The following is a 27,849-nucleotide window of genomic DNA, read 5'->3' as shown; positions in this document are numbered from 1 at the left end:
CTTACTTATCTGTCGATACAATATTGTTATGGTTTGAGTTGAAAGATAGTTAATATAGGATATCTACATATGTAGTCTATATTTTATATTTTTATGGGAACATATAAAATAAACACAATATACTTTAAGTACTTATTTATTCCACGTACTGCATACAGCAATGTAGTATACCTACTTTTGTTAAGATGAAACTTAGTCTAACGTCTTCCAGTACGCAATACGAAAATATATAGAAGAATGTCCATAAAAAAATATTAATCACAGTATGTACTAATGTAGGTACTTATTAATACGTCTAAATTGTGGAATGATTACTTTATATAATTAATAAATAAACAAGGAAACCCTGATATACGTATAAGTCAATTTTAAAATTTTATAGACATCTTTTTAAATATTTTGGCTCCTTCGGAGCTAGAAGGCACATTTAATAAATGCAAAATTCAATTTATGACACTTTCAGAGTTATTGTATGATAAGCAGATACGTCAAAATGGAATAATATATAATAAAATTGGCACAATGCTAAATTGTTTAATTTATTAAGTCAAAAGCTAAGCCAATTTTAAAATGTCTTAAGTTCGTATAATACTAAGTCAGATTTAACAAAAGATCTCAACAAATACACCTATGGTATAAAAATAATCCACAAAATGGAATGACTCGGGAATGATAAAACGCTTAAAAAAATAAAATGACAATTTGAAACCAAAATTCAGTTTTAAAACACGCAGAGATTCTAAACTCGAGATTTTGGAGGAACGCCGAAAATGGTCCTCTGTCATTACTGTCAAGTCTTCTAAGACAATATTTTAACTAATCTAACTAGTAATTAATGAAATCTCTAGTGAAATTAATTTGTGTCTTGTTACATTATAATATTATAAATTGTATGTATGGTGTATAAAAGGATGATTAGCTTTAAGGTTACTAATGCTCGCATTTTTCCATCGCCCTTGAGTTTGAATATAAGTTCGAAGAAAACTTTTCACATAAGCCCCGCTCGATTGTGCGGAAACTCAGTGGTGTTTCTAGAAGTTCTTAGCAAATGAATTTAAAATTAGAACACTATTTCCTAGTGTTAATCATGACACACACGATTGTCATGTATGTAAATGTATCAATCTAGTAACGTACAGAGTTCCATGGAAAATAACGAGGCCGAGTCTTCATGCTAATCACCCTTTAGATATAAATAGTTCAGAGTTTATATGGTAAAACGTTTGTTATGTTAAACATTGTTTTAGGCTAATTTAAAACTCCTATTCCCTATGGGTTGGAAGATAATTTTAAGGCAGTCGCTTTCCTAATAGTGCCTAAGCCAAATTTTGGAATAAGTAGGCTGACATATGTTTTTTTGGACATTTGGGCCTTTCAAGTGTCTTTTACAGCTTTTTCCTTCATGCCTGGTCAAGTAGATTCTGCGGGCTCTTTTGGCATGCAACCGAGAAAGCACTTCGAGAGAGGTTGGTTTAGATTTTCTTGACTCCGTAATCTTTTGATATTATTTCGGACTGTAGTAGTCATGTATACTTAGTAAATTAACCTTTTTTTAATAATTCGTTTTACCATGTAAACAACTTGTTAACTGCCTACATATGCCTCGTGTTGCCGAAGTTGATGCCGCTCTGCGTGGCGCCCTTGTTGGAGCCGTACTGTAGCGATATGACCCCCTGACCGGCCCTCAGCTGCTCTTCTGAGAAGTTTCTCACGTTCTTCTCAGACTCTTTGGGCCCGATGGACGGCTTGCCGTAGTTGTGGGCCTGGAGAAGAGAAAAGAAAAAAATAACACCTTGTGACGTAATTATTTAAAAATCAGGTAAGTGCACTTAAATTTTGCTGACGCAGTTTACCTTTTGGAGTCGGTACCTATAATCATAGAGGCATAAGAAGTAAGCATAGAGTGCTCACTCCATAAATCAGTTTTGACACCAAAACGCTTATTATTTTCGTAGTCGTAGTACTAGATGTCTCGGGAGTCGTGACTGACGAAAATTTTATTTCTCAACTATTTACAACTAATATTACAAGCAGAAGGAGTTGAAAATAGAGTTCCGGTTAATACGGTTATAATAATATTAGCTGAAAATTGTTGAGCATTAGACTTTTCATTCATCGCGACATCTATTGTCAAGCAGCAGTACTGATAAAAAACGTTTCGGTACCAAAACTGATGTATGGAGTGAGCACTCTATGCTTACTTCTTATTTATCTATGCTATAATATACCTATAATGACTGTGCACCGCCCTAATAGGTGTGGGACATTTTGCTTATTTGACAGTTGGCAGCTGCCAAATAGTATGAAGATGTCGTGCCACGAAAGTTCATATTTACAACACGTCGTGCATTGGCGTCGCTTGTATTTCCCCCACCGCCTACTTCGCACATAATCAATATGGTAGGCCAGGGGATTTCAATTCAAACTACGTCCCGTGAGGCGAGCATGGTCCGCTATGAATCAGTCAAGACATAAAAGCAAAATTTTTGGCTCTAAGTGGCCCTCGGGTCGGATAAAAATAGTTTAGAGACCTGCGTGGTAAACTGTGGCAATGCCAGTGGACGACAAAAGTCCATACACGCTTAGAGCCAAATTTAATCACAATTACCCCTTTTCTAAAATTTTGAACGCTCCTGAACCAATTTAAGATTCATTCCCCTCAAACTCTATAGTACCTAACGGGTTTAAGTCGTTCATAAACTAGTGATGTTGATTAGTTACTCCATCTAACTCGTGACGTTACGTTTGCCTCATGCATAAAGGAAATGGGTCCTCGCACACTCATTATTTATTTTGCACAAGCCAATTGCGAATGCTTAGTGGGTGCAGGTGAATCTTACGTATAGGCAAACCAGTGAAACTATGACCTTCATTCATCCCTTAAATATGAGCCTGCGCTCGGTAATCGATTGAAATAAATTTCAGGGCAGGTCTAAAGGCAAATAACGGTCGTCAAGTTAACTAGAATTTGCAAAGTAAACATGTGACCTTTTCTCATTTTCCTTAAGTAATGAGGTTGTTATACCGACGTTGGTTACTTGAGAAAATCGGTTGCGTGATTTAATTTTCGGAGTAAAGTATATAATAAATTCCATCGGCATTATCAATTGAAAAATAAACATACCCATCGGTTCTTTTCTTTCTGAAATTAGGTAGTTATATGTAACTTAAGTTAAAGAAAGATTAAAGACCAAATTCATTATGACAATATTTCAGGGATATAAGAAAAGGCCCGGAAAAGAGGATCTACTGTGCTTTCTTATTTTTCTTACCATGTGAGCAAGAAGTAGAATGGCGGTAATTGATAATCACGGAGTCGAGGTTCCGAGCCTCCTACAACTCCACCATCGGGAAGGCCTCTTGAGCAGGCACCCCGAGTACGTTTTCACACTTTTATACTATCTAACTACCTGCCACTAAAGGTAAGTTTACCTTTCTCCAAAGAGACTGCAAGCAATTGACCACAGAGTTAAGGTTCTGTCGTGGCATGACTCTGTCGCTTACAACATCTCTTGAGCATGCACGCCGGACTACCATCTTGATGTTACTAGAGGCTTACCTTGCTGCAAACAGTGTTCATTGTAGTTGAGATTCTATCGCTCTCACAAGTGGACTCCAAGCAACATATGCATTATTTTCTTACTATCCAGTTAGATGTCGCTAAAGGATTACCTTTCCGCCACGTGACTGCAAGCAGATGAACAGGGTGTTGAGGTTCTGTGGCTCCCACAAATCTACCACCTGGAAGGCCTCCTCTGTCGCTAGAGGTTTATCTTTCTGCCAAGTGACTGCAAGCAGATAACCGCGGTGTTGAGATTCCGTCACTCCCACAAATCCACGGGCCAGGAGGTCTCCCAAGCAGGCACTCCGAGCTACAGAAGAGAACTCTCCAAGCTGTTTAACTAGATTTCGCTAGATGTTTACCTTTTGCCAAGTGTCTGCGAGCAAATAACCACGGTGTTGAGATTCTGCCACTCCCACAAACCCACGGGCCGGGAGGTCTCCTAAGCAGGCACCTCAAGCTACATACGAGAACTTAAGAGTTCTATTCAATTTAACTAAATATCGTTAGAGGTTTACCTTTCTGCCAAGTGACTGCAAGCAAATCACCACGGAGTTGAGGTTCTGTCGCTCCCACAAGTCGACCGTCTGGAAGGTTTCCTGAGCAGGTACTCCGAGTTGTCTCGCCGCCTCCAGGAAGGCGTTTATGTTCTCCATGCATTTGAATGCCATCTTTGACTCGTTGATCTTCTTAACTTGGCCGGGCTGGATGTTGTTGACTAGCCTGGAATGTGACGTTTGGATGGGTTAGAAATGAGCACAAGTAGTTATAAAATTCGCATTAAACATAATTACTCATCGTAGAATACTAAACACGAGTAAAATGCTGCTGTATCAACAAAATTAGCTATGCGAACATATTCATGATATGTTAATTGAAAATGTCGTCACTGCAGGGACGGATTATTTCGCTTCATTTTATTACCACGTCGTTATCAAACAGGCATTGAGCCCGTCTGATGGTAGCTTTATTTAATTGAACAAATATAACTTGCGTCAATCTCCAAGCAACTATTAGTATGCTGAATGACGACAAATACACTGAAAGAAATGTTTGCATAACTGTAACAAAATTTTGGTTACTGTTTACACAAAAATTGGGACTTGCGAACTATGTGTTATATGTTACAAAACCGTGTTTGGCTATCAGTGTTCAGGTACTGGGTATACACTACAAAATAAGTTTGTAAATTTATGCAAAGTTTATTTTCTTATAACCGTAGTTTAGTTATTTAGTAAAGTTACAAAACCAGTTCGGCTATCTATTTTTTTCAGTGTATAATCGGTTGGTTTAGTAGGAAGCTCTTGGACGCATGGAAATCAGAGGTTTTATATGGGCGTTGCCAATCCAGGATGGTTGTCGTCTCTCACCAATTGTCACCTAAGCGCCTATTGCCTAAAAAATAATTAATTGTATATTCTGAATGGTATATCGTTATTTCCAATAACAATATACATAAGTAATATACATTAACAGTTTTCGCATATAAAACTCGAGTTGCCCGGGACATCGTCCCCAGGACGCTTGCTGCATTTCCCCATTGGATTACCAGACTTAGCCGCTGAGCGAAGTATTCATCCACACGAACGAAGGTCACCAGACACCCAGACAAGTTTATGAGAATTTTTTTTTTCACAGCTTGTTTAGCATATAGGTATATTCTTTAAATACTTATACACAAAAAATGCTTACTTGCAAAGCAGGGTCCCGTCCTTGAGTATTTCGTAGAAGTTGTCCATGTCCCCGGACACGTTCTCCGGCTCGCCGGTGATCGCCCGGATCCATTCCAGACATTCCTGTGCGAGCTCTTCGCTGTATTTGCTGTTGATCTGAAGTAAACAAAAGGAAAATGTTAAACAATAGGTAAATAGCAGAATAGCCAGTATGCAATCACGTATTGAGAGATTTGTCCGCCCGACACAACTGACGGAAACATCAGTACGTATGACTTGGCAAATAGAGAAGGCTTCTCTATTAATTAATCATCCATCAAACCTAGACCAAATAAAGGATAGGGAGTACTAATTTCTGCATGTCCTAATTGCCAGAAACAGTAAATAAATAAAACCTTTCTATAAGTTGGGTCACTTACAAGAGGATACTCTCATCATACTTCTAACATAAAAATGTAACCGTGTCAGCTGAAAAACTTGCTTTAACATTCTCAAGTAGTATTCAAAGAGTAGTGTTACAGGGGTTCGTAAGCAAAACTAATTATGGAATGTTCTATGAATGGTAGGTAATGCTAGCAATTATGCCTACACCGAATTGGTCAAAATAAGAATCATTTACAGAAACATTATATTTCAATGGCAATAACATGCGATGGGAAAAAAATGGTTTAAGGTTCTAGCAAAACAAAATGTGTTTTCAGGCTTCTGTTTTCTATAGGTACAAATGTCGAGACGATTAGGTTTTCTCAATTTCAAGATACATGATACCTAATTAATTCCACTATACACAATTTCAACTAATAATACAGATGACACAATAATTCACAATATTCATCATACTTGTATTGTTGTGGTTCGTACCGTACGCAGCTAATGCAAACACTGATGTGTTTAATGTTTATGCAACAATTTAGCTCGGAGCGGGAAGTGAAGGTCATTTTGATAACGCGACGGTTTTCCGATAAAATATGCGACGGAACTTGTCGGTTACTGCTTAGATGTTATATTAAATAGAAAGGATAGGTAAATCTCAAATAATCTCCATCTATTTGGTAAATAAGATATTGATACCAATAAGTTTTCAACTTGAATTCGGTTATTTTAAGAAGTGTGAGCAATTAGTGTTGTGCAGATCTTTGGGGCATCCCACACTAGCGTCTCCCGAACGTCGGCGTCTAGTTAACTCTATGGCTGCTGCTTGATGCAAAATTGGCGCAACTGCGCAGCGACGCCATTTTCCATAGCGCTGACTATACTCCGACGCTCAAACGACGCTAGTGTGGGGTGGCCCTTACAAAAAATTTATGCGTGTCATGACGTCCCGCGAAAAATAATTTAACAACATGTGGCTATTTTGAGCAACAATTACAACTAATACAAATCAAATATGCAAAGAAGAAAAACAAGCTGGCGTTATTATACGTTGCTGTTTTTTACTGCGGCCGGCTGTTTCTCAAAGTGATTCTTACCCCTGACCACAGAATAAATAACAGTACTGTCGTAGAGAAATGACACTTCCTACAAAACCGAAGTTTGACAGCGATTCAGGGACGAATTATACTGTGCCTTTCTAATGTATGGCACTATTCCTTTCGGCCAATTAGGGTTCTCAAAATTCAAGTCATTATCTTATCCGTGGTCGTGCATGTATAGGGACGTCAAGTTGTGCCAACCCTAATAATTGCTCGGAGCAATGCTGAGCCGAACGGAGCCGAGAAAAGCCGAAAGGAGGAGTGTCGCTCTACTGCCCTGACTTACCAACTACATAGTAGTATGACAGGTAATTGAGAATACTTAGTACCTAAATTATTAGTCATCAGGTCATCACCTACTCGTGCGGTAGGAACAACAATATATATCAGAAGTACTCACAGTAGTGACACATGTATAAGGGCAAATTAATGGTCTGAATAGATATAGCCAAAGTTGTTGAGGTCAAGGCTAAAAATAAACATTTGGTCATTGGGGTCCTGGGCTTGTGCAATATATCTTGAAAAGGCGACTAGGTACCTCAGATTAGTCAGATTTCTTGGTTCCTGTATGAAATTGGTATATTATTGGTGTATAGACTCAAATTGGTACTCAAATTGGAGCTCAAGGCTCCGTAACTATTATCAATAAATTTTAATATAGGTCCATAAAAGAAGGGCCAAGAGCATATCGGGCCATGCTCAGTGTAGGGTTCCGTAGTTAATATTCTTTTTTTTTTTATGGTAGAGGAGGCAAACGAGCAGACGGATCACCTGATGGTAAGCGATTACCGCCGCCCATGGACACCTGCAACACCAGAGGGGTTGTAAGTGCGTTGCCGGCCTTTGAGATGGGAGTACGCTCTTTTCTTAAAGGTTTGAAGGTCGTATCGGTCCGGAAATACCGCAGGCGACAGTTCATTCCACAGTTTAGCTGTGCGAGGCAGAAAGTTCCTGGAAAAACGCACAGTTGAGGACTGCCAACCATCTAAGTGGTGAGGATGGAAATGTTGTCGCGTAGGGCGATGGCGAAAAGAAGCGGCAGGAATTAATCCGAACAATTCCTCGGAGTACTCCCCGTTGTACATGCGATAGAAAATGCAGAGCGAGGCCACATCTCTACGCAGCGCCAAGGAGTCAAGCCGATCCGAAATACACTGGCAGTCGACAATTCGAGTCGCTCTTCGTTGGATGCGGTCCAGAGGGAGAAGCTGGTACTGGGGTGCCCCTGCCCATAGATGAGAACAGTATTCCATGTGCGGGAGCACCAGCGCCTTATAAAGCTGTAGGCGTTGGGCCGGTGTGAAATACTGTCTCGATCTGTTGAGCACACCGAGCTTTTTTGAGGCTAATTTAGCCTTACCCTCTAGATGGCCGCGGAACTGGACTTCACTCGAGATGTCGACGCCAAGGATTCCGATACCGGGTGTGGCAGTCAGGGGAGTGCTCTCAAAACGAGGTGATACGACAAACTCTAACTTTTTTGCGGTAAACGCGCAAACTTGTGTCTTGGTAGGGTTGAAACGGGCTAAGTTAAGTCGACCCCATTCAGAGACTTCGTTTAGGGAAGTCTCAATTTCAGACACAAGTTTGTTCCGGCTCTCTATGACGTTTTCCCGAGAGATATTGGTGCGGCCGGTGTAAGACGCATCACCCGTACTATCATCAGCATAACAATGAATGCCGCTGATTTGCAGCATGTCATTGATATAAAGAAGGAATAGGGTGGGTGATAGCACACAGCCTTGGGGGACACCAGCATTCACAGACATGGAGTCTGAGCATTTACCGTCAACTACGACCTTTATGCTTCTGTCTGCTAGAAAGCTCCTGACCCTTCTGTCAGAATAGGCTAAACGGGGGCTATAAGTATCATTTAAATTACAAGCATAAGGGAGTACCTTCGCAGCGCTTTGTACGTCTTTTTACTAAGAAGAAAGACTTTTTGCAATAACTCAAAAACGGCAGGACTGATCACGTTAGCTATAGTTTTCATTGGAAAAATTTATTTATTAAGGTTCTGTTTTACGTTTTTTATCATTTCTACTATAATTTTGTATTTTTTATTTATTTATTTATAAGTATTCTCTCATATAAAAAGTACTATTGCAGCAATAATGCTGCACGTTTCAACGTGTGAACGAAACTTATGATTATGACATTGTACATATTCAGTAAAATACTTAAGTTATCCGTAAATGCAACCGGTTGTCAGTGTCAAGTAAATACCAAATTAAAACATTAAATATTCACTTGTAATAAAAATTTCTTTATTTTTTTAATACCTACTATAATTGTATACACAAGCTATCTCAGGTAATGAAGCAAAAAATCCATTAACCCGCATATCATATCAATGTGGTTCAGTGAAGGGGACGGACTGAAAATCAGCGCTGCGCAGTCAATTTGTAATGAAATGGCTGACGCAGCCTATGCTGAGCCCTTTTCTTTTGCCGCGCATGCCAATATTTTTAAGTTAATCATTGTATTTTGTGACCTACTTGTTTTTTTTTTTTATTGTGTGGCAATAAATGGTTTCTTATTCTTATAAGGGTTCCTAGTTGACTATGGAACCCTAAAAATAATCACAATTGGAAACAGAACCTTGCCTTTCTCAAAATTTAAGTCTCTTAAAATTAGCAGCTATACACGTCAAGTCATGAAATTTGCTGCATAAGGCATATTTGTATCTCGATTCTTGGAATACTTACTAGGTCAACGTGTCGTGCGAGGAATTCGTAATTTAAGGAAAACAACACGTTTACAGAAACGTAGTCAGTTTTGTTGTAAATACCAATTACGGAATTTAAATTATATTTTTAAATACGAGTATGAAAGAATGATTTCAAAATGACTAAGAAACTTGGGTAAGTCATTTGAGACCACGCATTAACCAAATAAAAACCGATGCACGATGCCTGTCTTTTTTTGAGATTCTCGAATGTTAGGGGCTATTTTTTAGGGTTCCGTACCCAAAGGATCAAACGGGACCCTATTACTGAGACTTCGCTGTCCGTCCGTCCGTCCATCCGTCTGTCACCAGGCTGTATCTCATGAACCGTGATAGTTAGCCAGTTGAAATTTCTACAGATTTTGTATTTCTGTTGCCGCTATAACAACAAAAACTAAAAACAGAATAAAATAAATATTTAAGGGGGGCTCCCATACAACAAACATAATTTTTTTTGCCGTTTTTAAAAATAATGGTACGGAACCCTTCGTGCGCGAGTCCCGACTCGCACTTGCCCGGTTTTTTTAACACTTCTTAGGGCCACTTGCACCATCCCACTAACCCAGGGTTAACCGGTTAAACCTGGAGTCTGGAGGTACCATGGTTACCAGTACAATTTGACACTGGGTTAACGGTTTAACCGGTTAATCCCGGGTTAGTGGAATGGTGCAAGTGGTGATTATAAAGCTAAAGAAGTAGATTTTTGGATTCCAAATTTAAAGATCGAAGTCCGCTTCCTTGTATTTTTTTATTTTATTCTAATCTAAACTTTTTTGGGAGCTGGGGTACCACAAATGATAACGTTTGATAACTAAGCTTAAATTCAACGGTAATAAATTAATACAGATTTTTGCAGGTATTACCATAATACTGCGTCACGCCCCCCACAAAGTAGACCTTTTTGTGGCACTCCAGCCCAATAAAGTTTAGTTTAGAATAAAATAAAAAAAATACAAGGAAGCAGACTTCGATCTTTAAATTTGGAATCCTTTAGACATCGATTTGTAGTAAGAACTGTCACCGAATATATCAGAGCGATCAAGATGATCAAAAATATCTGAATATGCGCTTTTTGATAATAGTAAGTTCTTGGCTTCGATACATCAGATTGTGTATGTTCAAAAAGTAATAGTATAAAACGCTCATTTCTTTCTTGCATAGAAAATGAATGGGGTAGTACTTTATAGTTTAAAAAAATAAGCTATAAAAGTTCTAATGTCGATCCCACCCTAGTGTAATAAGTTTCAAAGTCAGCGAAGCTAAAACATTCTCATTCGAAACTGCATTTGCATGTTTGCCTTCGAAATCAAACACTGCAGAGGTGGATGAACCCGCTCGAGTTACGGCCGCATGGCCATAAACCGAGTTTATGAGTGAAAACCTCTTCGGAATAGAAATATGACCGTGTCAAGTGCAGGGAAACTGGCTAGCAAGAGACAAGTGGATATAAGGACTGGTAATTGGTGTACAGTCACGACTGAAAACATCGACACGATTGAAGTGCCAAAAATATGTATACACGACTTTATGGCCCATATATTAGGGTAGTGTATACATATTTCTGGCACTTTGTCCGTATCGATATTTTCAGACGTGACTCTACTAGGGTCGAGTTCACAAACATCTCTAAGATACAATAAGGTCGTGTGAATATATTTTTGGAACATTGTTTATAAAGATGTTTGTGGACTAGGCTGTATAAAGTGACGTCTTTAATTATCAGGGGTTTTTCTGAGTGTAGTCATACTGAACGACTTTTACTTAGGCCGGCAATTGATTTCGCAAAAAAAAAATTGTTTCATACATACAATGCTCACATGTCGATGTCTTCTTTCAAATAACATTGCACAGAAGTTCTTTGGTAAAAACGCCCTGTTAGAACCACTTTTACTTAAGTTCATTTGCAGTTCCATATGTTTAAGACGCATCTTCGCTGATTAAGATAACGCCATCTAGTGAGCTCGGTAAGATTGTTAATAGAAGGCGCTATAGCATAATAATAATATGCAGAGGTCGGTGCAAAATACCAAATAATACTATGGGACAAACCCCGAAATTTAAAAAGAATATTGGGCTATTTCATACATTTGACTTTGACATTTTCTATGGGAGAGTAAATTTTTTTCCGCGGATTCGGGGTTGATCCCATAGTAAAAGTTTCTCAGTATAACTTATGTATTCAGCCCGTAAATTATTGCAGGTGATTAAATAAACAACCTGTTTGACGTTGTATGATATAGTTACATTAATTTACAGTCTTTATAATTGAATAGTCTCTGCTAGGAACGTAGGAACAATAGTGCATAGTTTGTTTTGTTGTTGCTCTCGGTAAACGCGTTCGAAGAATGGGATTGGTTTGTTTTTGCACGTTCTAGCTCGTGCTTATATTCTTCAATTTCTTCTTAGGTGTAAGTATACTGGTATAGTATGCATACTGTTATTAAGTGAAATTAGTTTGTGCGATTTAGCAACCATAAAACCCAGCTCTAAGCTAAACCTAGGTAATAAACTAAATTAGTACAGTCAGCAGCAATGAACAACACTTGAAATGTATTTGACACCCCCATACTTTTCAAATTACAGTTTGTGTCCAAATGTATTTGCAACAGTTTAATTGGTATAGATAGGTACAGTGAGCTGCGAAACTGCATCGAGAAATTATGAATGAATTAATTGATAAAGTCGCCAATACTTTACGGCTGATGGGACAATATCTCATTTTGCTAAGCTACCTATCTGAGAATCATTTGACGTAGTATTCCTGTACTGTAGATGTCTGCAGCGGCGGTGGCGGCATGGTTCCATTTTTATCGCATGTCACTAGACCCGTCACTTTCGAACTTACATACTTGTTAAAACGTGACAGGCATAGTGACAAATGATAAAGAGCCGACCACCTTAGCCCTACTGGCTACCACAACATCATAAGCAAAGTGTGCTTGTCGTGTTAGTCTTATGTAGTGACGGTTCTGTTCCTCAAGACAAATTGACGTTTCGCATACAGGATACAATTTATGTGTGCCCAAAACTTTACATTCTGTTCACTTGAGAACAGATTAGCACATTACAATTTTATAAATAAATAAAATAATAAACAAATAAATTCAGCGTTTGGCGACTTTCGGACCGCGGAACTAAAAAAAAATTAAATTATTTAAAATTAACGTGTGCGTGTAAATGAAAAGGGCTTTAAGTTATGACAGTTACCAAAAAGAAATTAATCTGCGTGTGACACTTGGACTGACTACGATGAAAAATAGTTGTCACGACAACAGTAAATAACTATTAATAGTAATGTTCTAATGTTGCATTCAAGTATTCGACTATGAAACTAATGAATAAGCGTCGCCACAGATGATTCACTGAGTCTTAGAAATCGTTTTAATGAGTCCAAGGTCATAACACCAACAAAAAAGATGAGGCTTTATTAACAAAACCATAATTTATTTTTAGAACGCGAACCTTTTTGACACAGCGTAACTAAAAATACTGGCGGTTTTTTCTTTAAACATTCAGAAACATTTTTATTTTTTTATTTTTATGCATTTACGTATGACGAGGTAGATTTTAATAAATAATGATTAATGAGGATGAGTATTGGATATCTCGGCAATTTCAACGGTCTATACATTTTGCATTATAATTTACTCAATTATTATTTCAAATGACACAATCTTAGGAGCGATCATCATAAAATATTGACCGAACGATACAGACTTCAAAATTACAATCGTAAGTTGTCAAGGCGTGGCATCCATTAAGGGAGTGGTACAGACAGACAGTCAAACAATGCATACATTGTATATTGTCACTATACTTGCTATCGTGACAAGCATACTTGTATCCATGCAGATAGCCTGTATCTAAAATGAAAAAAAAAAGACGTGATAAAAATGAAATATGTTTGGCTCAATTTAATTTAATTTTAATTTAGGAGCGTACCCCTAAAAAAATAGGCTGACTATTTTATGGAGTATTTGTAATTAGTGAGACGGAAAACGCTAATTTTGAATCACGTTATTCGTGACATCCTGAGACCATGATCAATTTATTTACACTGTGTTGAACACGAATTGAATGACTAACAGCAAAGCGAGCTTAGACACATAGCTATGCTTTATATCAAGCGAAAAGATGTTACCAATATATTCTAGATACAATTATGATACATCGATTGCACATTCGAAAATCAGGCCCAAATCCCGTAACAATTGCACGCGCTTGAAATTGTCGCCGTTAATTTATGCATGTGGCAACTTAGCGCCAGTTTTAATCGTTTCTAGCATATCGAATGAACATGGCATTCTAGCCGTTATATTACATCGTATGTTATCGCTATTTCAGTTCTTCGCGGTTAGAAGCCAATAATGTAATTAATACAATACATACACCGACACCATGTCTCTTTACGTTATAAGTTCGGTTGAAGAATATGACGAAAACAACAATTATACTGTGCAATGAAAAAAAGGACCACAAGGTGACGGAAAGTAAAAAATATATATATATATATGTAATTAGTGATCTGAGACGCTAATTCTCTGTCATCCTGTGGACATGATGTTATATGTGTACATATACCTATTACATTGTGTAACTTTGCTTTGAGATGGGTTTTACTATTTAATGAACACAAATTAAATGCGCTTTTAGACTAAAGATTAATGTTTAAAATTAAGCTAATGATATAACCAACTGATTTTGTACAATGACTAACTAGCCGACTAGACATGTACAGTGTGCTCGTGCGCATGACGTAATCGAGGATTCTTTAAACGTGATTCAGAAACGAGGTCCGACTGAATTTAGGACAAAAAACCTGACTTGAGGTCCGCCCGGTGATTCAAGAAGTGGCGAAATGAAACAGGATTTTTAATTTAAGGTATTGATAACGAACTTACTTAAGTAATTAAATTATTTAAACAAGTGTACATTAAGTATTATTGTTTAGTTTATATTGAGGTATCGTAGCCAATGATATAATAATTGACGGTTCAGAAAATACCAAAGTTACTAGTGGGGATGTATAAAAGTCAATATAATTTAAATGGAAAATAACACAATACAAAATTTGATATTCTGGAAAGTCAACTTTGTTTTACATGATGACAGAAAACTGGAAACAATACCTAATTAAATAAATAAATATTATAGGACATTATTGCACAAATTGACTAAGTCCCACAGTAAGCTCAATAAGGCTTGCGTTGAGGGTACTTAGACAACGATATATATATATATATATAATATACAAATAATTATAAATACTTAAATACATAGAAAACACCCATGACTCAGGAACAAATATCCATGCTCATCACACGAATAAATGCCCTTACCAGGATTTGAACCCGGGACCATCGGCTTCATAGGCAGGGTCACTACCCACTAGGCCAGACCGGTCGTCGAATAATAATTGTATATTTTATTAATGATTGAAGACTCAAACTGTACACCGTGTATTTTTGGGAGCGTTATTTTTATTTACAATATTTATTACATTATTACATTTATTACTTGTTCGCACATAAAAAGGCGGTATAACACTTTGCCTAGATGGGTCGAGTTGATAAGCGGGCTTCATCAATATTCTGAACAGCTGTCTAATTTACGTTTGGAGACAAGAGGAAGTGGTTTCTTGTAAACTAAGCAGGCGTCCTCCTTGTGCTATTTCGGCGCACCTGCTTCTATCGGACGTGAATGCCAAGAGGGGACACTAGTGAAACGGTTAACATTGTGGACAAATTTCACGAATTAGAAATGTTGAAAAAACATACATGCATGCACCGGAAATGTCATCAAATCCAGATCAAATTGATAACTTGTTATTACAATCAGAATATGCCTACATGATGAAAATGTCTGCTGTTAAAAATGAAAGCGTCCATTCTTTTATGCTTTTCGGTGCCCCTATTGTTTCATTTCTCTTTGTCAAAAAAAACTTATTACTCCAGATAAAATGTAGTAGTTACAGTTACTGAACGTACTTTTATTAAAATACCTCAAAATCGTTTCGGTTAAATACATAATGGAAATACAGAAATCATATTATGAAATAAGTACGTGACATATCTTTCCATAGTCATATAGATATAGATTCAACATTGCGTTGGGTTGCATAGTCAATGCAATAGGCAATATCATTTAAATAGCTATATTTATTAACATTCAATGCTTAGAAGCAATGCAAAGCCAAAGGTCGATGTATTATGCAATCGGAATATTCATATTCATATTTATTATTAATAATACGAACGTTAGTATGCTATTTAATTAGCTTGTTCGATAATATTATCACAACGAATTTATATTCAGGTTAGATGTTGCTAACAAGCTTATAATACAAAATTTAATAAGTAAATGAAATCATTTTTATTTAGACTAACCTAATTTATAGGTACCTACTAATTAACAAAAATATATTGATTGAAGAGTTATGTTACAGGGAGTTACAGAATCTATTCGTTACGTATTTTATATAATATATAAAATACGGAACGAATGACTAATTATTATAATAAAAGATCGTCGTCGTTTTATTTTTCTCTGCGAAATTAGTCATTATCGTGTAAGATGACTTTCTTGTTGGCACAAACCACTCATAATTTTATGTCAAGCATCAAACTACATTTGATATGTGAATGTAACTTAAAACTAAAAAACTACTTAAAAATTGGATTCATTATTAAAACTCCCAAAAAAGGCTATTATAGGTATTACATTAACCAAATGTAATATAAAAATTGATAGCAAATAAAGAATAACAAATATTTCCATAAAACCGTCGCATTTCAACGATAAGCATACTACCATACCGCATGGCAAAGTGGTCGTTACGTCCGTTATCAACGGGTTCATTCATTCGCTAATCTACACATACCTACACCCGGTAGACGTCAAATAAATGTATACATTTGTTTCCTTATTACAATGGTATAAGGTGCAAAGTGTAAACATATTTGTACAAATTCAGGCTAGTAACCAACGGTCATGGACATAAATAACGATGAGCAATGTCGCTGGACTTAATTACGTCACTGGTAAGATTTCAAGTGCTCAATTTGTACGGATGCTGGTTTAGGTATTATGAGTGTGACTGAAAATGTTTGTTTAATATTGGTACTAACTCCTACCTAAAACATTATTTGACTTCGGGTTATTTTCGTCGTGGTGTTAGTTTTAAAAAACGTCAATTCAAAGTTAAATCATAGAGGTATCAAACTAAAAATACTGACTCCTTGAGTAATTCACCCTGGATAAAGTTCATAAAAGTACACGGAACGGGCTAAGTTCCAAAATTGAAGGTTTCATTGTATTTTTGACCTGTTCCTTTGTATGCAGAACTGCCAAGGTAATGGTAAAGGTTTTGCTGACTTGTACATCCAATAAAATTTCAGGTAATAAACGTAACGGCATCGACACTAGTTTTAAGTCCGATGGCCCATATAAAGCAGGCAATAAGGCCTTGCCGAAATAAGACCAGTAATAACTAAGATAGCTAAAATAGGACCACTTATTATGAAACCAAATAAAGTCTTAATACTGTCCCCTTGTATTGCTCAAGCTGTGTAATGTAAAATGCTTACATGGACAGTGGACACGGACTATAGATACGTTCTACTCGTAAATGTGTGTTGCCAATGCCATTTTTTTATATTAATATAATGTATTGTTGACCTATTCTTGTAAATATAAAATGCAATAAAATCAAAGTTTCTGTATTCTAAACTAAATAATAAACCTAAGTTTTGAAAACGTCTAAATAACGGTCCCGGTCGGAAGTTACCCCAAAGCACCTCACTGTCTCTTAATCTGTTCCTCAATAATAATAAAAACATGACAATCTAATAAAATCTCAGTGAATAAACATAACGGCACCAGTTTTGAAAACGTCCAATCCTATGGCACATAAAAAGCAGGCAGCCTTGCTCACAATAAAATAACTGGGAAGGACTAAGGTGTCTAAAATAAATTATTATGAAACACACATCATTATTTCTCAACAACAAGTGGCCAGAAAATGCACTTAATCGGTGGGAGGTTTTCCCCAGGAGTGGGACTCTTTATAGACAATCGAAAAAATCTTATACTGATACTAACCCCTTGGATTTTTCACCCTGTATAAAGTTTAACATTGACTACAGCTGTCAAAATTGCAGCTTCGTTTTATATTTTTGAACTGTTCCTTTAGAAATAAAATACAACAAAATCTTAGTGGAAACACAACAGCACCAGTTTTGAAAACGTCCACCGGCCCATAAAAAGCAGGCAGCCTTGCCGACAATAACATACCATCTGACTATAAGGTGTCTAAAATAAAATTAATAAAATTATTATGAAACTTACATTACTATTATCGACGGCCATAAATTGTACTTAATCGGTGGGAATGGAAGTCTAGAAGGGAGGCCTATTAGGAGTAGAACTCTAAATAGACAATCGAAAAAATCTTATACTGATATTGACTTCTTGGATTTTTCACCCTGTATAAAGTTTAACATGGACTACACCTGCCAAAATTGCAGCTGCATTTTATCAAAGACATAACTCCGTTCTCTTTGCTTTTATTATATTTTTGACCTTTTCCTTTGTAAATAAAATCCAATAAAATCTCAGTGGATAAGCATAACGGCACCAGTTTTGAAAACGTCCACCGGTCCATAAAAAGCAGGCAGCCTTGCCGACAATACCGGTAAGGACTGCGGAATGGGGTCGCGGTCAATGCGATGCAACGAGTTATCCGCAAAAAGGGGGACGGCCGTAATGGAAGACAGGTAAATGTAGACTGTTGATCTGTTCTAAAAGTGCATCAGTTCCTGTTGCAATTAACCCCGTGGGGGATAAAATAGCAAGGGCATGGTTGGGCATTCTAGCCTATACCGTCGGTAGTTACTCTGTCTACGAATTAGGAGGTCCCGAGTTCGAATCCTGGTAAGGGTATTTATTGTTTTCTAATAGTGTATAAAAAATATATTTCTATGTATTTAAGTATTTTTATACAGCTATTTTATGGCAATCAAGCTGCAAGCTTTATGATGCTCTTCCTAAATATGAGACAGTTTATATTTATACCTAAATTTTATTTCTATTTAGTAAATTAATTGTTTGAAATAATTTTAAAGTGTGGGTTTAAAACGTGTCTAACAGGACACGTAATCATTTTGAAAATTTTGTGAACCACTGATCGAGAGCCTACCTAATATTAGCTATTGTGGTCGACTCCAGTAGAGATGTCTCAGGCATAGAAATATCTTAACGCCATCTACTAAGGTCTCCAAGCGTCAAATACGTGAGGTGTTTATTCCTGTCTGGAACCTTTGATGCCATCTACAACAATGATGAAGCATGTATGGATGTTATCAGTCTTTATATTTTACTAGTCTCGATTATATCGACACTGCACATGTGTAAGGTGACGCATTATTGCCATATATAATTAATAAATGTAACGTGTGAATCGGACCTCGAAAATTATTGAATACACATGTTATTAACATTACTCGTATATTCCGAGCGTTTCCAGCAGTTCACGTTGGATTAAACATTGAAACTTGAAAAGGACAAGTAATGTAGTCATTAAAGCAATGCTACAAATTATACCATCAAGTGTAAGTGTAACAGTGTGGCTACCGCCAGTTCGGCACTGACATAAACGCTATCGAGAACGTAACTTACTTTCTATGCATCTCGCTCGTACTCGCATATAAGTGCGAGCGAGATGTATAGAAAGTAAAGTAAGTTTTGACACTGCCAGTGACTCATGGTACGGGACAGGTATTAAAATCCCCAAGTCCTAAAAATCGTTTAAGTTAAAAAGTTACAATTCCTTTTTTTTATTAATTTGCAGAATGACGAAAAATGTTCAACCGCTCTTAAGAAGGTAGGACACTGAACAGGGAAGTGTTCCATTATACAAAAAATTGGGAGCAAAGACATGTCCGACATAACATGGCATCGACGCGAATAATTAGGCTCTCACATAGAAAAATTAGAAAACATCGAAAATGTATGAAACAGTTATTTTTTTTTACTATTTCCATATTTTTTTACTGTTTCTGAATTATCTATCTACCTCCAAGCAGGTAGGTAAAGCCTGACCAGTAATATACGAGTATGATCACGCGCCATATTTCGGAATTTCATGGGAACTAAATTTTTCATACTAAACTGAACTGTCACCCCTATACATGAGAATAACAGCGCCCTCTTGACAATGATCATATATTTCAGGTCGGGCTTTAACTCAGTTTTCTGTATTATTTTCTAGAACTTTGACGGCGATTAGCAAATAAAATATGTAGGTTATGATTTAGGTTATTTCCCATAAGTAGGTTCTCTCTGGCCCTGACATGCCTATTGCGATCTGAGTAATATTTCCTTTACCTACAGTAATAACAAACTCAAGAAGTGTTACAACACGTCAATTTTATTATCACCCGGACCCAGGACCCGGGTACGACCTTAATGGACCCGGGTACGTCCTTAAACTACGTCCAAAAGAGAGGCATGTGCATTGTGGATGTCATCTCGCTTTGTGGTAGGGCACAACACAGCGGATGTCATTCCAGATCTAGAGCAGAGCCCAACTGGGGAAGTACCTCCACCTTAAAGAAAACCGCAGCCAAATAACACTAGACCCTACTCATAGTGCTGTGTTCCTGCCGGTGAGTAAGGTTGCCAGAGCTCAACGAGGGTGCGGAGTATTAGGGTCGGGAACGCGCATGTAACAACTCTGGAGTTACAGGCGTACATAGGCTACGGAGACTGCTTACCATCAGGCGGGCCGTATGTTTGTTTGCCATCGATTTAGTATTTAAAAAAAATTATTGCCTTACATTTATTTGAATTTAACTACACATCAATGTTTTAGTTTTAATTAGATTTATCAATTTTAACATAAATGCCTAATGATATCGATTAATGAACTCAGTGTGGTTATCAATTATTTTGTTAATGAGAAGTATGCGGAAATTATAATCATAACATCCATTTTAATGAAACTATAGGTACGGTCACGTCTGAAAATATCGATACGAAAAAAGTGCCAAAAATATGTACTTATACACGACTTTATTGCCCATATATATATTAAGGCAGTGTGTGTATATGTACATTTTTCGATATTTTCAGACGTGACTGTATCTAACATTTTAAACATTAAATAAGTAGGCATACCATACTACCTAAGTGCCAATAGCATATAAATGAAATAGGACACACACGCACGGCCCGATTCTAAGAATGATTAAGACACGTTTAAGATCTTCGGATGGTCTTTAATAGATCGGTAACTGAACAACATGTCAAAATTGACGTTTATTTCGATTCCGCTGTGATCCCAATAAGACTAAGTATCTACGATATTTCTAACGTTAGTGACATTGGTAGCCCGAATCGAGCTGCTTCTGTCAATTATACGACATACAAATGATATCTAAATGAGAACTTATATAAACCAGAACTTATCGTTATCGTATCTCATTCTTCGAATCGGGCCGTAAGACACGTTTAAGATCTTGGAAAGATCTTTAAAAGATCAATAACTAAACGACATGTCAAAATTTACGTTTATTTCGATTCCGCTGTGATCCCAATAAGACTAAGTATCTACGATATTTCTAACGTCAAAGTGACATTGGTTGCCCGAATCGAGCTGCTTCTGTCAATTATAAGACATACAAACGATATCTAATGAGAACTTATCTAAACCAGAACTTATCATCATCGTATTTCATTCTTCGAATCGGGCCGACAGTTTATACTATTGACCAATTTGATCAGTAAGGAATATTACGCAAAGTTTAAGTACAAAATTAACTTCAGATGGGGCCACTGCGAGGCCCTTAAATAGCAATTTAATTGGTCAAATATATTTTCTGTAAGAAAAACGTTCTTATCGCCCTAAAAATAAAGTCTAATTTCGCCAAATAGCGTGAAAAGGCAGGGGACTTGGATTGGTTAAGGAAGGACGTTAGTAAGAACGAAGATTGTATACCACTTAGAAGTTTATATTTTTTAGACTTACATCACCAAAATGTAAAAATAACATATTTATTTTATTTATCGTTTTCTAATGTAGTATTAAGTATTTATAATTATAATATATAATATATATCGTTGTCTAGGTACCTACAACACAAGCCTTATTGAGCTTACTGTGGGGCTTAGTCAATTTGTGTAATAATGTCCTAATGTCCTATAATATTTATATTAAGTTTATTATGTCCGAAATAAAAGTTTTTTAATTTTAATTACTCATCATACCTACTTATAAAGTCACGCTGTATATTGCCATTTGCGATGAAAATAATTATTCAAGTTAGATTATGAGAGTCAGACCAAGCTAACTCTTCAGCGATAGTAAAATCTCAAAAAAAAAGTCTGTGCCAAAAAGCTCACATTTATTTTATTACTTTCATTACTCATCATACTTATAAAGTCATCCTGGGGCCCATTTCTCGAACGCTATTTGACTAATATTAATAGTTCACGAACTGTCAAGTCGTATGGGTTACCATGGCAACATACTAATAATATTAGACTAAAACTGTTGAAAGAAATGGGCCCTTGTAAGCCTATATATTTACACGGTGTTTTTTTTAAGTCCGTTAATTTCAAGGGTGCATTCCTGAGCTTAAATAAAGTAACTTTCTCAAAGAAACCGGTATTCTAATCAACTCCATTTTGGAGATGATCAATGATTTATTTTTATCTAATACGGCCCAAACGATCGTGTACACTTACCTTAAATAGGGCCTGTTTACATATTGATTAGTGTTTAGTATGAGTTTATACATTTGCTACTAAACGCAAGTACTATCTCGGACGATCGATATTCGAAATGTCATTGATATGTCATAGTTTTCAATTGTTTGGTGGATTTAAATATAATATAATGTCCGTGTTACAACAACGCTACTAATGCCTTTTGACGAAAAAAAATAACGCCATAAATATAGAAGTTTGATGTTTGAAATAACACTTGCACAGTCTGTGCTAATGTCTGTGTTACAACAACGCTACTAATGCCTTTTTACGAAAAAAAAATAACGCCATAAATATAGAAGTTTGACGTTTGAAATAACACTTGCACAGTCTGTGTGCTATCAAAATAATTTAGATGTTTTTTCGTCAGATCTATTTATGTCAGGTATTCTATTTGCAGATTTTTTTTGCTTGGTTCTTTTTGGGCATGTTTATAGTTAGCATAATTAGGTTAAAAGGTTAAAATGATAACCATCTGCACAGAGAAAATTGGTCAGCCGTCAATCTCGAACATATGGCAAGTTTTGAAAGTAGCTCGTATTTAAGCCTTATAAATACACGGGGTAAAGGCCGGACCTTATAAGGCGTTGTTGCAAGACCGGCCTTATATGAGTCATCGTGAATTAGTATGAAATTCAACAGACTGCTAATTGAACATCTGTTCCTCGCTTATTTGACAGATTATATATTTTATGGATAGTCTGTGACTAATATAATGTGTTTCAAAAGTTTCAAAACAACGTTGACTAGAAGGACATAGATGATGTCAATAAATCGTCACTTCTGGTTTTTTATTTCACTCATACTAAATTGACATTTCCCGTTTAGGTACCTACTTAGGTGTACATTTGCTTGACTGACATGATTAAACATTAGGTTATTAGGAAAGTTACAGGATTCTTTCGAGAAAAAATATTATTTAAGGGTATTTTTTATTCAATAGTGCGCGTTTGCGTTAAGTCTCATTTTGTATGGGTTTTTGAACAGCGCGCCAAGCGGGACGTTTTGGAAAGTCAAAAATCTCATACAAAATGACACTTAACGCAAACGCGTACGTCACGTTTCGCTGTCGAAAATATTTACACTAGGGGTACTGGTCTCTAGATGTGATTTTTATAACATTTAGATTTCTCAAACAATCTTCATATGTGACGTTATCAAGCAAAAAGTAATAAGTAGGTATATTGTGTCGCTCGTCTTCAATTATAGGTCTACTGTTATAACTAAGGCGATTGATATATAAGAAGTTATTATGGCCAGCTATGGACTGGTTGAAGGCTTAGCTATAAGCTGAATTTCATTATGTTAAGTGAGTTAAAATGTATTATTGTACATAAACTAATTTTAGACCTTTGAACAATAATGGTACATTTTGTCTGAATAGTCGGTGAATAGGTTATTTTCTACAGCACTGTCGCTGTCAAATGTCTCGGTCAACGGCATATACAGGGTGAAATATACATTGTCATGAGCTTGGAAGTAGAAACATTAGTCAAATTTGCCCCGCATGGCTATAGATTTGTATGACGGTCTATAACATATCACAAGTAAGTATAACTTACAAAGACGCTATAGGTATTGGAGCACTTTAATATTTCTACATTAAATTTGTAAAATAACTAAAACATAACTAGGTACTTAATAATTTACGAATATTACGAATGGTAATGGATGTCTTAGATAACAAGTAGGTTATACAAGTAATTGACATTAAAATATTTCTAAATCCTTGATATAGTAAATAAATACTAGAATTGCATATACACACTATTCCAGATAAGTCAGTTCATTTATGATCAGGGATTTTATTAGGGATCACGTTGCTATCGAGAATTACGATGTAGCTCAAAGGAATGCAATGATGTGTTTTCTGGCGTCGTATTAGGACATAGCCTTTAGAAGTGATAAAATTGACTTTAGTTTGCTTATCAGGAAACTTTTATGGTACTTTTATACATGAAATAAACAAAAAAATAGCAAATCAACAGAATAAAATAACAAATGTCTATTTATATAATAACAATAAAATACAATAACCCAGGTCTGAGTTATACAGGATGGAAAAACATGGCCATAAAAATTGAAACGTCGAAAATAACACGCTTTATTCAAAATATAAGTTACCTATTTAGTATCGTTAAATTGTAAACTGAGACATTGAGTAACACAATCAAATTTAGAATCTCATTTTTTGTAGCCCTTTAAAAATATTTAAACAAAGTACTTTTAGTCCAAGTTCCAAGTAACTTTTTGACTTGAATATGTCAGATCAGACCCAAATTAAACCATCACCTTTTTTTAGCTTCCTTTAAAAACTCACTATTTATTGGTGTTATAATTCGAGACGCTACTAATTCACTCATTAGCTCCAAACAATTATGGCTGTAAAATTCGTTTAAGCTACAAAAATACTGAATGTTAAGGTATTTAGTCACGCGCCGACTTAAAAAAGCATTGTAGAACCGGTTGTATAGCTCAATAGTGGCTATAATACGGAGCCTTGACCCGTATTTGTGTCCGTGCTCCCAGTGGGAAGAGATTTCGTTCACATAATAACAGGCATTATCAGACGTGTACCAATACCAACACCACCTAAATAAAGTCAGCTTTATGTCAATGCAAAAAGGCTTATCAACGGATACAGCGAGTTGCTGTTTGTGTGACCGATTCAGCGATTGCTTAATAGGATGTACTAAACATAGAGCCAATGATTTTTTAACATTATTCAATTACTTAGTAGATCATTGATTATTTTTTTAACCAGATCTGTGTACAAAATCACTATGATACAAGAGCAAGAATCCAAAAATATTTTACCTAAGTCCTTACTCCTAAGTACAACTCTCGCATGACCTGTTATAAATTGAGTAATATGTGTCAGCAAAAACATAAAAAATAACTGATTCAAACATACTTTTAGTAAATAACGGGACATATCGGGTGTATCGTTCGCCAAATTTGGTTTTTATGGAGTACTTGGGCGCCGAAGCGTACCTAAGAAGAACGTCGACCCGCATACGCATGTGGCTTAGTAGTTGTCGGTACCTACATTAAAATTGTTTTCGTAACCTAGCAGATTAAATTCCTCCGGGTATATGTAAGTTTTCCTGACATTTTCGCCGAGTTTAATGGAATATTATATTACATTAAGTTAATTCTGAAGAGCGTTACCTAACGATCAAAACTGGCCGAAAGCGAAAGAATGAACATCGACCGATTTTTAAGATTAATCGTTAATGGTTTATCGGATTTGCTTGTAGTTGTGATTTCATCACAGACATAAAAAATGGCTTCACTAGGTAAAATTAAAGGAAACCATATAACGGTAATCCCTAACTTTTAACAAATTACTTAATTAGGTACATTGTCCGAAGACCGAAAAACCTGATTAATAGGAATAATTAGTTAATTTATAATATTAGGTAGGTAATCATATAAATACAATGTCTAACATATAACATATACTACGAACGCTACGAACCTATTTCAAAGATGAATAAATATTAAGGAAGATTTGAAAAGTATTGTAATTTCCATTCGTTTCCAGCCCACATGACCGATAAAATGTGTTTTTTTTTAAATCCCCTAAATCAAATTTAGGTACGAATCTAAGAGTAGACTCAAATATACCCTAAAATCTCTAAGTATAGAATTATTCCAATACCAAGGAAACTATTTATATCGAATCAAACGTCAGAGGATGCCAACAACACAATACCACCGAGTACTTTATATCTACGTTTAGTATAGGTAGACAGGTGGGTGTTCTGTCAGGTTTTTTGTTAAGGAACCAGTTTAAATTCGGCCGTTTAGGATGTCTACCGATACGAGCTTGATTATTACAAAGTTATATCTAAGAACATACGTATAGCCATAAAAAATGATTTTGTGTCGCGTTTACCATGTCATCCTGTATAGTCTCCAAACCCTGGATCACTGGAATCTACCGCGAAATTCAGAAATTTGAATTCATTTTTTCGTGTCAAGACTGTCAAGTGTGACAAAACCTAAAATAAATAGGTAGGCAAGCCAACTTTCTCAGTAGAAAAAGGCGCGAAATTAAAAATGTATCGAGCCTTCGCGCTATAGATCGAGTAATTCACGAAAACGCGTGCCTTGACTCTTAATGACAATGTTATTTTTTCAAATTTGCCTCTTTTTTCTACTGACAGAGCTGGTTTGTCAGAATTATAGTTGGTACCAATTGCAAAAGCGAAACCTTTTTTAAATACAATTGTGGTAGGTGTCATAATCATGAAATGATAATAAAATAGTTGTCATACTTGCATACCTACGGGTTCCGTAGGTTCGGCAATAACATACAATTCATCTGCTGGCTCACTGTTACATGCCTAGTATGGGAGGATAGTTTATATTCATTACGATTCCATTGTTACAACTAGTACGTACGTACCTACTACCCTGACTGGAAGATGAATAAGGTGCCTATAATGTCGAATCACTGACATTGAACATGTTTTTTTATTTAGCAAAAAGCTTGGCGCAAACTTGGCGCTATTGAGTCCATGTCCATTTTTTCATTGATCAGTGAGATAAATCTTAGGTAGATATACCTATAATACCTATAAAATATTTGATAAATGGCGTTATTTAAAAAGGACTAAAAGGTATACGAATTCGAAAATGTACCTAGACATTTTCGAATTCGGCGCTTTTGATTTGACTCGTCTCGACAGACTTGCATTTTTGCTTACACAAGGCTGTCTGTCCACTGAGACAGTCTAGGCAGAGATGAGTGGAGCCGTGCAGGAATCACCCAATAGCATTGCTTCTCTTCTTCGCTACGCTGGATTACAATACAACCAATGCAAATGCTATTTGGTTCATTCCCGCACATCTCTCGTCCCCGCCTCGCGTGGAAAAACAACCTCAATAGACAATGTAAGTAATTTTAATTTGAAAATTTGAAATTAACTAATGACAAGAATTATGAATGACATTAAATTTCCGTAAGCCTGTTAGGTTAGATTAGAATAAAATAAGTTTAGTAAACACGCTGTGAGTATTGTATGTAACAGTTGGGCTTTTAGCTATAGATACGTATATTATAGGTAAAATGTGTCAAAACTGATCAAATACTCAACAATTCAACAGTTCATCAAAATCTAAACGCTACGTCATAGATATTATGGCTGAATTTGCTTTGACACACTACGTAAACACTGCCAGCAATTTATCAACATATGCTTAATGAGGTAATTACTGAACAAGTACGAAGGTAATGTAAAACATGTGTTGACATAGAATGTAGGTCATCCCGCGGCCGCCCTCCTAACCTATATTTCTACAGCATCCCTAATCGATATCTAGATGAGATGTTACTAGTTACTCCGTCTTGTTTGAATTTGTTACCAAATTCAAATACTTGTACGGTAAGTGGAAGTAACGGCCAGTATTTAAGAAGCAACGCTAAAACGGATAAAATTTGAATTTGGAATCTTACCTTACGCTGAGCTTCGGCGGCAAAGCCAGACTTGGCTGCGCGGTTATTGGCCATTCTAACTAACTATTAGAATAAATAAATCACAGACACTCGGTCACTTGGTAAACAGCGCGGTCGCGACACGGGTTATGTGTGTGAGTGCGTGAGGATGAATGACATCATGCCGCGACGCCGCGAGCTTGGGA

The 27,849-nt window shown here is 36.3% G+C and overlaps 1 protein-coding gene across 1 annotated transcript; it reads right to left on the bottom strand.

Annotated features, from left to right (window-relative positions):
- Positions 1-120: 120 nt before the first annotated feature.
- LOC133521944 (myophilin) lies at positions 121-27,849 on the bottom strand. The gene is made up of 4 exons (XM_061857076.1): positions 27,665-27,849; positions 5,255-5,391; positions 4,081-4,285; positions 121-1,763 (listed from the first exon to the last, which is right to left on the bottom strand). Exons 1-4 carry the CDS (start codon positions 27,716-27,718, stop codon positions 1,593-1,595), a joined length of 567 nt encoding a protein of 188 aa, XP_061713060.1. The 5' UTR covers positions 27,719-27,849; the 3' UTR covers positions 121-1,592.

The sequence above is a fragment of the Cydia pomonella genome, chromosome 10 (assembly GCF_033807575.1).
Source record: "Cydia pomonella isolate Wapato2018A chromosome 10, ilCydPomo1, whole genome shotgun sequence".
Lineage (NCBI taxonomy): Eukaryota > Metazoa > Arthropoda > Insecta > Lepidoptera > Tortricidae > Cydia > Cydia pomonella.
The sequence above is the reverse complement of the archived record's forward strand: the minus strand, read 5'-3'. Positions and strand labels throughout refer to the sequence as shown.